The sequence below is a fragment of the Oncorhynchus masou genome, chromosome 2 (assembly GCF_036934945.1).
Source record: "Oncorhynchus masou masou isolate Uvic2021 chromosome 2, UVic_Omas_1.1, whole genome shotgun sequence".
NCBI lineage: Eukaryota > Metazoa > Chordata > Actinopteri > Salmoniformes > Salmonidae > Oncorhynchus > Oncorhynchus masou.
In genome coordinates this window covers 35797504-35811896 of record NC_088213.1, presented here as the reverse complement: position 1 = coordinate 35811896, position 14393 = coordinate 35797504, and the positions used below count along the sequence as shown (strand labels likewise).

General features: G+C 39.4%; 1 protein-coding gene and 1 long non-coding RNA gene across 3 annotated transcripts; one reads left to right on the top strand and one right to left on the bottom strand.

Annotated features, from left to right (window-relative positions):
* The first annotated feature begins 647 nt into the window (after positions 1–647).
* On the top strand, positions 648–4148 carry LOC135504095 (uncharacterized). The gene is made up of 2 exons (XR_010450072.1): positions 648–690; positions 1324–4148. It is a non-coding gene; the product is annotated as an uncharacterized LOC135504095 (long non-coding RNA).
* A 5986-nt stretch (positions 4149–10134) lies between these two features.
* Positions 10135–12850, bottom strand: LOC135504086 (UDP-glucuronosyltransferase 2C1-like). 2 transcript variants are annotated; one of them, XM_064922368.1, is made up of 2 exons: positions 12640–12850; positions 10135–12105 (listed from the first exon to the last, which is right to left on the bottom strand). In XM_064922368.1, exon 2 carries the CDS (start codon positions 12094–12096, stop codon positions 10492–10494), a length of 1605 nt encoding a protein of 534 aa, XP_064778440.1. In that variant the 5' UTR covers positions 12097–12105; positions 12640–12850; the 3' UTR covers positions 10135–10491. The 2 variants fall into 2 exon arrangements, with proteins under 2 accessions (XP_064778440.1, XP_064778450.1); XM_064922378.1 differs by having other exon boundaries at positions 12661–12850.
* Between the last annotated feature and the right edge of the window lie 1543 nt (positions 12851–14393).

Here is a 14393-nt window from a genome sequence, read left to right as displayed (position 1 = left end):
TAGATAACAAGTGGAGAGGGACATTTCACCCTTGCACCATTCCCCATGTCTTATATTCCAATGACTGGATCATGGCTCTCACACAAAATGACTTTCACAGATAGAAAATCATATTCTTCACTCAATCTTTATTCTATTTTCATTGGGAAGCTCAGGGTAGATTTTTAATTCAGCCACATTACCAAGATGTTTGTAATGGGTTTGTCCAACCAGGTGTGGACTTCAATGAGTTATTACAGGGGGCTGGTCTTTGACTCATGAGAGTTGACATTGTGTTTGAGTTCCCTCGTCCCACCATGCCTAGTTGTATCTATAGAGGGTTCCAATTTATGGGAGGGTTACAATTCTCCCTATCGTGTGGGGTAGAAAAAGCACAAGGTAGTTGTATACAGGCAATTCCGAGAGGGTTTTATTGACATGTTTGGACCAGAAGATCTTGTTGTATGACATTGTGAAATGTGTCTGCTATGTTAAACAATATTTTAATATCATACATCCATATTATATGATACATCCATCGTAATAACATACATCCATATTATAATCATGTTCACTCACTGAGTTTTGAGTAACCATCACTGTGACTTTAACAAATGGAAAGGTTCTCATAAAAGCAGTACTTTGACCTTTACTTAACCCCTATAAACCAACAAGCCACACAAAAGCCAAAGTGAGCTACACATTTTACATGTAAGTAACATTTCACTACATCTTACCTCCAGACTGACTAAAGTACTAATAATTACATTAAGTTAATAGGCAAGGATGTAATGTATTGTGTTTACATACTGTATCAAACGTGAATCTAAAAGTTTGACCTTTATTTAACTAGGCAAGTCTTAACAATGACGGCCTAGGATTAACTGCCTTGTTCAGGGGCGGAACAACAGATGTTTACGTTATCAGCTCAGGGATTTGATCTTGCAACCTTCCAGATTCTCGTCCAATGCTCGAACCACTAAGTTACCAGCCTAGTGGTTAGAAAAGAATAAAGTGTAATCTTCATTGTCTCAATCTCTCAAAACCCTATAGAGAATTAATTACTCCCTATTGAGAACAGCTTTCATGGTCTTTCATGATTTGCATCACATCAATGGTCGCATATGCATATTTAGCAGATATTATTGCGGGTGTAGCAAAATGCGTGTACATAAATGAGAATATATAGTCAGCTAACTGACTATATGTAAATATCCGTTCAACGTGTCATACAAACTGATTATGATTTCCTAGCTGTTTGTTTTATATTTCAGATAATTGATAACATATATTGGAAACATGACTTGTGCCTATTTATAATTATGTTGATTATGTGTGTTTCAGGAACCTCAACCCTTGGAACCTCAACAGTTAACCAATCCTGTGAACGGGTTAGGCAACTCAGGTGTCTATTCTTCAACAGCGAAGTTAGATAAGACGGAAGTTTATGAAGTAGGGCTTTTTAAATATAAAGGGAGTAATGTAGAGATCTACAGGTCGTTAGCAACGTTCAGCGAACCTTGTGATACAGGATAGAGTGATGAGTATCAAAACTGTCACCTGTAACAAAACAAAGCCCACTATGGGATATGGCATCCGAAGGTTTAAGAGTAGTAGCAGCTGCACTTTAATAAATAATATCACCATAATCAAGAACATATAAAAGGTTGACTGGATAACCTGCTTCCTACTGCTTCGAGAAAGACAACATCTGTTTAAAGCCAACTTTAAAACTTCTTAACCAGCTCATCTACCTATTTTTTTTATGTCAAATCCATACATATCCAGGAACACATTAGATTGGAGAATGAGTGAACATGTAGTTCATATGTAGCATTCTTATGAGTGTCTAAAAACAACATTAAGGTGAAAGTCCACAAACACAGGCCATTGATTCACTAAAAGGTTGACTGAATAACCTGCTTCCCTCTGCTTCGAGAAAGACAACATCTGTTTCTGTAGAAAAAGCCAACTTTAAAACTTCTTAACCAGCTCATCTACTTATTTTTTTTATGTCAAATCCATACATATCCAGGAACACATTCGATTGCAGAATGAGTGAACATGTAGTTCATATGTAACATTCTCATGAGAGTTTAAAAACAACATGAAGGTGAAAGACCACAAACACAGGAACATGGATTCACTCAGATGTGTTTTTGAACTCTCTCTCATTGAGAGATTTTCTGTTCATGGTTACAAGGTCTGTCAAATAATTGAGTCGACAATGTATGGTGGATAACCAGTGGAGAGGGACATTTAACTTTTGCGCCATCACCAATGTCGTACATTTCAATAACTTTATCAGGGCACTCAGACAAAATGACTTTCACAGAGAGAGAGTAAGAATATGCTTTTCTATTTGCTATTTACTGTTTACGACAGGTTGACTCACCAGCCACATTACCAGGCTGTTTGTGATGAGTTTTTCCAACCAGGTTTTTATTACAGGGGGCTGATCTATGGCTCATGAGAGATGACTTTGTGTGTAAGCTCCCTCCCACCATGCATTATGTTATCTATATGGCAAGATTCCAATTTATCCATTTCTCCCTATCATGTGGGGTAGAATTAAACACGAGTTAGTTATATTTTGGCAATCATTGATGCAGTTTAAGATTAGGGAGCTACATTTTTTTGTTGACGTGCATGGCTTTATTTCTATTACAGCATATTGGATGACTTATTCACATTCTATTCACCCAGTTCAACGTAACATACTTAAGACATGCTGACCTCCACTGTTATTGGTTAGCATGTCTTGAGGGTATGATCTTTGACCCTGTGTAACTTTCTTACTCATCATTATTCACGATTAATTCAGGATCATTTTAGTCATCCTAGGCAGATGTGTTGATTTCCACATTAACAATGTTCCAATGATGTTGCACCAGTTCTGGGATTTCCCAGGCTGCAACCTGGTCTCAGAGCATGTTGTATTATTCTGTACATAAATCCAAGACAGTCCATTTAGTATGATATGTTACGTTTTGTATGGCATGCATTCATTTGTGGATGTCCATCACCCATTTCGTATGATATGTTACGAATTACAATTTGGATGATATGTTACGAATTTATGTATGATATGTTATGAATTCCAATTTGTTGTATCTCCCATCTCCACAGAGGAACTCTAGAGCTCTGTCAGAGCAACCATCGGGTTCTTGGTCACCTCCCTGATTGCTCAGTTTGGCCGGGTGGCCAGCTCTAGGAAGTGTCTTAGTTGTTCTAAACTTCTTCCATTTCAGAATGATGGAGGTCACCGTGTTCTTGGGGACCTTCAATGCTGCAAAAAAATGTTTGGTACCCTTCCCCAGATCTGTGCTGTGACACAATCTTGTCTCGGAGATTTACAGATAATTTCTTCGACCTCATGACTTGGTTGTTGCTCTGACGTGCACTGTCAACTGTGGGACTTTATACAGACAGGTGTGTGCCTTCCAAATCATGTCCAATCAATTGAATTTACCACAGGTGGACTCAAAGTTGTAAAAACATCTCAAGGATGATTCATGGAAATAAGATGCACCTGAGCTCAATTTTGAGTCTCACAGCAAAGGTTATGAATACCTATGTGAATAAGGTATTTCTGTTTTTTATTGTTAATAAGTTAGCAAACATTTCTAAAAACCTGTTTTCACTTTGTTGTTATGGGGTATTTTGTGTAGCTTGCTGAGGATTTATTTTATTTAATCCATTTTAGATTAAGAATGTAAAGCAGGGGTGGGCAACTCCAGGCCTTGAGGGCCTGATTGGTGTCACACTTCTTCTCCATCCCTGGCAAACACAGCTGATTAATGAAATTGCATGCTGAACTGAACATCATGATTAGGTGATTATTAGAGTCAGGTGTGTTGGCTGGAGCTGGGGCAAAACTGTGACACCAATCAGGCCCTCGAGGACTGGAGTTTCCCACCCCTGCCGTAAAGTAACAAAATTTGGAAAAAGTCAAGGGGTGTGAATACTTTCCGAAGTCACGGTATACAGCGCCTTGCAAAAGTATTCATACCCCTAGGTTTTCTTCTCATTTTATTGTGTTACAAAGTGGGATTTAAATGAATTTATTGCTATTTTTTGTCAACAATCTACACAAAATACTCTGTAATATCACAGTGGAAGAAAAATTCTTAAACTTTTTCAAGATTAATAAAATGTAATAACTAAAATATAGTCTTTGAATAAGTATTCAGCGCCTGGGTTTATACATGTTAGAAACACCTTTGGCATCGACTACAGCTCTGAGGCTTCTTGGGGAAGTCTCTAAGACCTTTGCACACCTGGATTGTGCAATATTTGCCCACTATTATTTTCAAAATTATTCAAACTCTTACAAGATGTTGGGCATTTTCAAACTTGCCATAGATTTTCAAGCAGATTTAAGCCAAAACTGTAACTTGGCCATTCAGGAACATTCACTGTCTTCTTGGAAAGCAACACCAGTGTAGATTTGACCTTGTGTTTTAGGTTATTGTCCTGCTGAAAGGTGACTTCCTCGCCCAGTTGCTGGTGTAAAGCAGACTGAAGCAGGTTTTCCTTTTTCTTTTTATACTGAAATACTCCATATTTGCCGATGTCTAGTATACCTATACTATGATACAGCCACCACCATGTTTGAAAATAAGGAGGCAGTTACTGTGTTGTGTTGGGTTTTCCCCAAACATTATGCAATGCATTTAGGCCAAAAAGTGTATTCCTTTGCTGTGTTTTTTTTGCAGTATTACTTTAGTGCCTTACTGTATTATCCTCCTTTTTTAAAATATATTTGTTTTATCCCAGCCCTCGTCCACGCAGGAGGACTTTTGCCGTCTGGTAGGCCGTCATTGTAAATAAGAATTTGTTCTTAACTGACTTGCCTAGTTAAATAAAAAATGCTAAGACATGACAGATGCACACATGTATGATAACTGGTATCGCGCACAACGCAATATTTTGTGTGGTAACTCCTCGATCGCACAGACAGAGTTATTGCAAAGTACATCCTTTCCAATGGAACGCTACGTTTGCCTTGAAGCATTGCGTTGGAGAGGCAGTTTCAGTGTGTTCTGTGTGGTGCATTAGTTATGTTGAACTTTTGTTGCACACAAATACAGATGATGCTGCGTACCATTTGGCGCATGAAAGGTGTAATCAAGGCATAGTGTAGAAGGCTCAGATCAACATGGCAGAGTTGCCAGTTTAATCGTTTTCCTTTATAATGTCGAAATAAAATGTCCCCAACCCGCAAACCACACACTCACAAACTGAAATCACACGTGTACGTTGTAGGCATACAATCAATGATTGGTTGACAATAGAGCCTCCCACAATGGAGGCGATGGCTGCAGGATGAAGTTGGTGAAGGGCCACTGCAGAAACTTGCAGTAAAAAATGCATCCACTAGGAACAGTGCAGAACGACAGATCTGTACTTTGTCAGTTCCGGGTATAACCAATGAGGAGATGGCAGGAATGACTTCTATTCTAGCTCTTGGCAACACATACGCTCGTTGACGCGAGAGAGCAGTGTGGGTGCAATAATTTAACAATAAGGATTTCTACAATTATTTTGCAGATCTGTCGTTCTGCCCCTGAACAGGCAGTTAATCCACTGTTCCTAGGCCATCATTGAAAATAAGAATTTGTTCTTAACTGACTTGCCTAGTTAAATAAAGGTAAAATATAAATAAAATACCCACGTGGGTGACTGAAAGACGACCGAGGTCAGTGGCGGTAATGCACCTAATTGATGCAAGTTGCCAATCGCAATATAAAGTCAAGAGAAGAAAAACTAGAAACGATTCGGTTGACCGTATTATGTATGGATTAATTGGCGAAGTAGAGGGCCTTGTGCATTTCAGGTAAAATAACAACTCAATGCTTATATCCCAGGACAAATTAGCTGGCAACATCAAGTTAGCTAAATAGGACAAATTAGCTAGCAAGTGCAAGCTAGCTAAATTGCCCAAAATCTTTAATGCTTTTCGACCTTTCCCCAAATTAACATAATTGGTTCAGAGTTTGTTTTGATATTTTAACCTGCGTGTTGTGATCGTGTTTGGTGTGGGGGGGACAAAATAAATTCATGCACGATGGCGCAGGCGCGCAGCCGGTTTGGGTTCCGTTTAAGGTATCAATCAACGAGTTAAGAATTGTTATAGAACGCTTGATATAATCTGGATACGTTTTATGTATTTATTTCAAAATATAAAGCAAACAATAGATATCATTTTCATTAACAAAGGGTATGTGATACCCTCACTCAATTCGAGCCCAAGTTTTAGTCAAACACACCAAGCCCTTCCCAGACACGGAGGTATTTAATCAGTGCATGCGACAGTATTTTAGTTTTTGGCAATACCGACATCTATGGATTTGATAAGTGTGTCTGTCAAACAGGTAGACTTACCACTTATTTATTGGAAGATGAACAAATAAGCTCCAATTATATTTAACCCCTGCATCGGAGAGTTACAATGTTGCTATCACTATGCAACCTACTACCTATAGTAGAAAAACAAGTTTCTTATTAATATCCCACCTGTTATCACACATGGTATGACCCCATAATTGATACAATTACAATAAAAATAAAACTTTTAAATAACGTGTTTGACATATATTTTAATATTTCCGTAGAACTGTAAAACAGAGTAAGATCATTTGAGCTTTGGAAACAACTGCTGTCATAAATGCATGGCGGGCCTCGTTTCGCTGGAGCAGTGTAAAATAAGCTTCATGTCAATGACCCAGCCGTAACGAATTTCGTTTAGTTACATGTTGAATTTGATTGTCCAACATCAGTTTCAAACATGTATTTATTTATCAGTTTCAAACATGTATTTATTTATCTCCAGCAAGAGTGGCATTTTTCCACTGCTGTGGTGCTGCATTGCAGTCATATATGTGTGATTAAAGTTTGCAGCAAAAACAGAAGGCTGCATCGTTTTGCTTGGAATTGATACGCCTTGGTCTCTCCACTCTCTCCCCGTTCGCCATTCTCCTATTGTAGTGGGCCACGAAACCTTTCGTTGCCCCTCATCTCTCCCCTCCTTACCTGATGTGGCCCAGCCTGCACTAACATATCTAAAGATCCATTCCTATTTTTGGCCACTCAGCGCTTTATGTTTTTTGTTGTTGTCTGGGAGTCGGATTTAGCAGCAGCACCACCACTGTCATCCGAGACGGGGAGCAACGAATCTGAGTCTGGGTCCAAGATAGAATCATTGTTTGAGAGCTTTCATCATCGGTGGAAGTGCATGGCTCGGACTCCTCCGGTTTGCCAGAATCAGTTCTTCTCGGTAAATGAAAGGCCTATCCTCCTAGGCTTGTCATTTTCCTCACCGGCTGATGGACATTGCTGCACGCGGATAAATTTCACCGGCAAATTTTTTTGGTTTAGAGATTGTGCCTCTCTTCTCATTGTTTAAAAAATAGCTTCCTGATAGTTTGTGTCTCTTAGACATGGTAGCAAATTGTTTCAAATCTCTATAGATTACTTTTAACAAAATTATATCCACTAGTAGTAGCTAGCTAACATTAATCGTCTTCTTCACACAAAAACATGAAAAAAAATGCAATCATTTAATTGGCAGATTAATTTGTATTAATGTTTCACAATTGGATCATCCCATATAAACACACACATAACCCTAGCTACCAAGCTAGTGGGAGTGAACTTAGGGAGGGGTGGGGTGGCTGGGGTGGGGTGGCTGGGGTGGGGTGGAATGGTGTGGGGTGGCTATGAGCTTGTGGCTAGGGTGCCGCAGGCGGTGTAGTAACCGATCAGGGGCGCAGGAGGACCGCAGCCAATTGTCAAAATGCCGCCCCAAATTCAAGTGCTTTTGTCTGCCCACATGATAGGGAGAATTGGATCAATTGGAACCTTGTCATATAGATAACATAAGGCATGGTGGGTAGGGAGCTTAAACACAAAGTCATCTCTCATGAGACATAGATCAGCCCCCTGTAATAACTCATAGAAGTCCAAACCTGGTAGGAAAAACTCATCACAAACAGCCTGGTAATGTGGCTGGAGCGTCAACCTGTTGTAGACAGTAAATAGCAAATAGAAAAGCATATAATTTACTCTCTCTCTCTGTGAAAGTCATTTTGTCTGAGTGCCCTCAAAGTTATTGAAATGTACGACATTGGTGATGGCGCAAAAGTTAAATGTCCCTCTCCACTGGTTATCCACCATACATTGTAGACTAGAGGTAGCTGAAGATAGTGAGCCACTAAAAAACCAGTCCCCCATGCTGGGTCAGTAAGCACCAGGTCATACTGGCTCTCCTGTAGGGACAGGATGCCTTACAGACAAAACTTTAAAGTGGCCTTGTTAACATTGACCTTGTTTTTGTTTAAACACATAAATGGACCTATCCTACTCAATTATTTGACAGACCTTGTAACTATAGACAGAAAATCCCACAATCAGAGTGAGAGTTCATCTGAGTGAATCAATGTTCCTGTGTTTGTGGACTTTCACCTTCATGTTGTTTTTAAACTCTCATAAGAATGGTACAGATGAATTACATGTTCCCTCATTCTCCAATCTAATGTGTTCCTGGATATGTATGGATTTGACATAAAAGGCACAGGTAGATGAGCTGGATAAGAAGTTTTAAAGTTGGCTTTTTCTACAGAAACAGATGGTGCCTTTCTCTAAGCAGTAGGAAGCAGGTTATTCAGTCAACCTTTTATCTGTTCTTGATTATGGTGATATGATTTATCAAATTGCAGCTGCTACTACTCTTAAACCTTCGGATGCCATATCCCATAGTGCACTGCGTTTTGTTACAGGTGACAGTTTTGATACTCATCACTCTATCCTGTATCACAAGGTTCGCTGAACGTTGCTAAAGACCTGTAGATCTCTACATTACTCCCTTTATATTTACAAAGCCCTACTTCATAAACTTCCGTCTTATCTAACTTTGCTGTTGAAGTATACACATCTGAGTTGCCAAACCCGTTCACAGGATTGGTTAACTGTTGAGGTTCCTAGGGTCTCCAAAGCTAGCTAAATCTGCTTTAAGTTTTAATGCACCATATTGAATGCACCATTTGCAAATGTATGACGTTTAATACAAAGATGGTTCCTCCCTCTATATCAATTACTTTCTTTATGATTGGTTTTACAAATTCCTCATCCATAGCATCAGTGATAGGTATTGTAATAGAACTGTAGTTGGACGACTGTTTGATATACCAACTTTTTGTCGTTCGGTACCACTCTGATGGTGTGTCCCTGAGAGTGAAGAGCCTTGATCAGAATGTCCATGTTAACCCATTGACTTCCCTCCCCGGGAAAGACCAGCAACTTCCCATCATGGCAAACTGAACCACACATAATCAACATAATTATAAATATGCACAAGTCATGTTTCCAATATGTTATAATTTATATGATATATAAAACAAACAGAGCTAGGAAATCATAATCAGTTTGTAAGACACGTTGAACGGATTTTTACATATAGTATAGGGTTTTGAGAGATTGAGACAATGAAGATTAAACTTTATTCTTCATTTAGATTCACATTTGATACAGTATGTAAACAATATCTCACAATACATTACATCCTTTCCTATGAACATTAACTTAACGTAATTATTATTAGCTTATTCAGTCTGGAGGTAAGATGTAGTGAAATTTTACATGTAAAATGTGTAGCTCACTTTGGCTTTTGTGTTGGTTTATAAGCGTTAAGTAAATGTCAAAGTACTGCTTTTATGAGAACCTTTCCATTTGTTACATTTACCAATGATTTTAGGCTGTTCTGAGGGCAAAAGGAGGGAAATGTACTCTCTGTATTTCTAAGTGAACTAAATCTAAGTGAGGCTTCCAAGCAGAGTCCTTTAGAGAAAAGTCAGACAATAGAAACACTTCTTCTGCTCTATGCAGACCACCTTGATTGGCTTATTTATTGCAGATCAATGCTGTCATTGTATAAGCATCAGTATGAAAATCGCTTCACATTCCTCCTCGGATCTCATAGCATTATATTACCTCTGAATTATCAACCCTTCCAGAATGAATGAAGAATGATGTTGTCGTTAAAGTCTGTATAACGACAAACTGAAAGGTCTTTGTTCTTTTGAAATGACCTCCACAATACATGTGGAAGAAAAAAAGAACAAACCAATGAGGGACAAAGTGTTTTTGGAAAACATCTAAGCTGCATGATATCTTTATTAAAAAACAGAGCTCCTTAACGGTCTTCTGGAGAATCAACATTTACATCAGTTTAACTGTGACACAAAGAAAGCAGCCACACACAACTATAACAGCATTCATTTTTAAGGTGCACATTTGGACTTTCCTATTCAAACCTTTGATTAAATGGGCTGAACAGTTAAAGTACAGTTGTAGGTTTAGCAAAATCTTCAAAAGCAAATAGATAAAACATCTGTCAACAATACTGTATGTCTACATCAATGCCACATATATTTGTCATGTGAACAAAAAGTATAATGAGTGAGACAAGTAAAAACATTGTTGTACCACACTGTGTACAGATGAAAGCCATAATCATTCCATTTTCATTTTCAAACATGACCTGCAACAGAAACATCTGATAATGCCAATGAAAGCCAGCAGAGTAAATAACACAACAGTCAGTAAAAAGACCATTACATCTACAGAGTGGTACGAGTACCAGGGCATTCTGTAGGACTCTGTACGCAGGTGAGCAGCACCTTTGTGTCTCATGACAAACTCAATCCAGAAGAGGGCAGTGTCCAGGGGCTCCATTGGCACGTCCTTGTGTAGCCTGGAGAGTCTCTGCATGTTCGTCCTGTAGGATGGCTCATCCCGAACTTCCTGTAAGGCCTGGGAGAATATGTTTCTATCTAGTGTTGCTAAATCCACAACCTTTGCTACACCCTTCACTTTCATTCTAGAAAGATTGTCAGTTTGGTCGAACACCAGAGGAAGGCCTACTATTGGAACACCGTGGTAGATAGCCTCGAAAATCCCATTTGTTCCTCCGTGAGCTACAAACAGCCTTGTCTTAGGGTGTCCTAAAAGATCATTCTGAGGCATCCAGTCAACTAGTAAGGTGTTGTTACCCAGAGTAGCTGGCCTGTCTCCTTTATACCTCCAGATGACCTTCTGAGGCAGTTGGGCAAAAGCAACAGCTATCTCATCAGCTATATCATGTGGAAGCTGCCCAATTAAAGTCCCCAAAGACATGATAATGACTCCATGCACCCCAGAACTCTGAACAAACTCCTCTAGTTCTTGGGGAAGAGGCTTGGCAGGTTTACATTGGAACCCTCCCATATATATAACATTAGGCATGGTGGGACGAGGGAACTCAAACACAAAGTCAACTCTCATGAGCCATAAATCAGCAGCTTGAAACAATGAGAGGTAGTCGACCTCAGGACCAAAGTAACGACTAACTAAAGCAGAATAATGAGGTCCCATTGTCTGTCTGTACAGACACTGCCTGATGATATAAACAAGGAAGTTACGGACCCTCTGAAAAAAACTCATCTTGTCTGTTAACTCTGCAGCAGGAATTGGTACATAAGATAGCGGTGAGGGAGCAATAACAAAATGACCCTCACCACCTATAGTCCATCTAACATTGAAAACAAGTGGCACATTTAAATAGTGCGCCAGCACAACACCTCCCCCATTTAATGGGTCTGTCAGAACCAAGTCATACTTGGTTTCTCTAATAGACTGCATCAACTGTTTATTCTCTAACATTTTGATTATCATCTCACACACTTTGCGGTGAATTTCAAAAAACCCGTCCTTCAACTCCATGTCCAAACAAAAACGAGTCCAAGCAGAGTTTCCCTCTCTCTTTATCTGTATTAGTCTTGACACAAATGAGCGAAAGAATTCCTCATCAGCTCCATCTGGAATATCAATTGTGATTGAACTGTAGTGAGGGGAGGTTTCCTTGATGTACCAGCTGTCTGATGGCCTTACTACTGACACACTGTGACCTCTTGAATGCAGTGCTTCAATAATGACCTTCATGTTGACCCAGTGGCTGCCGTCATGAGGAAACACCAGGACTTTCCCACCATGGACAGCAGGAATAGAGAGGGTCAACAGGGTAACAATGAAGATACCAGGGAGACACATCTTCACTAGCTGCTTCACATAAGCATGCATCAATTTTACCTGAAATATACAAAAATAAGGTCAAATAAATCTAATAAAATTACGTTTTGACATAAGAATAATTAAAACAGGCCTACGTTTCTTTTCTTTAGGCTACAAATAAGTTCCTACACTGTCCACAATATTGATTGGCCTACTTTAAAGTTTAGCCAAGTTAAGTAAAAAGGTTGATTAAGTAATACAGTATAATACAGAAACACTTATTTTACATGAGACATTTTTAAAATAGGCTTGATTGTGACCTTCTTCGCTACAAATAAGTCCCTACACTATCCACAATACTGATACTTTCAAGTTTAAACAACTTTTCATAAGAAAAGATTGATCACGTAATACAGTATAATCTTTCATTCTGAGAGATCACTTATTTTATTTTCCGATATAAATGTCTCTTGAACGTTAGGAAATAGTCCAATTCTGTAGATTTTTCCGAGGTGAAACCTATTTCACATCCTAATGTTAGGCTACACGTTAACATTGTATTATATTTAGCAGTAGCTCCGAATCAACAATCTATCGTGAGTGTGAACAAACCTAATTTAATTGAAGGCTTACGTTCCGGTTTTCATCCAAAGAACAAAGAATTTGAAATGAAGGCTATTTCAGAGCCCGTCTGTCTATAAATCAGTTCGAAGGTATTTGAAATAATCTCGGAAATCAGAGAGGAAGAGGCGAAATCAGTATAGTCTCTCGACATCCGCGTTGGCTCCCACAATTTTCATATTCTCCTGCTATGTCTGTTTCAAGGCCGTAGACTTGTCAGCATATAGAATGGGTGGGTTCGAGCCGACCGCTTTTATCAAGTCGCTCACCGCCTTTCAAAGCGTATTGCGTAATGACAGGGCCGGTCCTGAACGTTCTGCAGCCCTTGCCGAGACAAAAATCTGCCCCCCCCCCTATTTTTTTATCAGCTAAAAGTTGGAGGAACAGAACATAATAGCAGCCCAAATAATAAGCCTATGCTACAAATTAAACAATTTTTAACACATCTCGTTAGTGGGCTATATTATCAGTTCAATGTCAATAACATTGCCTAATATTTTCAATCTGATTACATTGATAACATCACCAATGCCCTGGATGTTCTGCCGCCCGAGCCTCGACAAGAATAATTACATTTTAGCATTGGCGGAAATCCCCCTTCCTCCCTCATCCTGAGAAAAAATATGATCTGTCCCCCCCCCCCCCCCCAAAAAAATAGCACTGGAAACATAACTGTAATTTCAATAATATGAATAATACGCAATGAAATCACTTGTGCTGGTTATAGACACTTAATAGCGCGTTTTTAAGTTTCAAAAGAACGAGACCCCTGCCCTTTGTCTCACAACGGTTTGATGCACTGCCTCCCAGCACTGAGCAGTGGCACAAGATGCGTAACTAAGGTGAGGTTAATCCAGTCAATCGCACCACAGCGATGTTGTTTTGTGTTGGCAGGGTTCACACACACACAATAGCTGAATTTGCAGAGCGAAACATTAACTATCAAGCTAGATAGTACCTATTCCATTTTATGTGGTGTCGTCAAAGATGGAATCTTTGCTATTGTCTGTTTATTCCAAGATCAGCATGCAGCTGTAGTGCTTCAAAGTCCCTGTGATAAGGTTAGCGATAAACTGAACTCCAAACTGAACTACACTATCTTCTACCGTTGTCTTAAATATCTGTAATGGTCTCATTGCAAAAGCTAAAATTGTCGCTCGGGGACTTTGAAGTACCTGTGTGCGGATCTTGGAGTAAACTGACGATAGCAAAGATTACATAGCAAACACCACAGAAATGAGATGCCCATCTCCTACTGTAAATAACCTGCACACTGTGTGTGTAGCCAGCCAGCCAGGTAGAAAAATGACAGAAAAAAGAAAGACAGAGTATTTTTTCAGTACACCAAAACGCCAAAGGTAAGAACCCTAGTAGCCTAATATGTCAAAGACAAGTTGATAAAATGCTCATAAGAAAGAAGTGAAATGGAAATGTTTCACAATGATGTCATTAGGCAAAGCATGCAACAGATGGTACACAGACAGCAGAGCTGGGGACAGATGGGCAGGGACAGACTGGCAGAGACTGATAGGCAGGGACAGACTGGCAGAGACTGGGGCGGCAGGGTAGCATAGTGGTTATAGCGTTGGACTAGTAACTGAAAGGTTGCAAGTTCAAATCCCTGAGATGACAAGGTACAAATCTGTCATTCTGCCCCTGAACAGGCAGTTTACCGTCATTGAAAATAAGACTTTGGTCTTAACTGACTTGCCTAGTAAAATAAAGGTAAAATTAAAAAGACAATG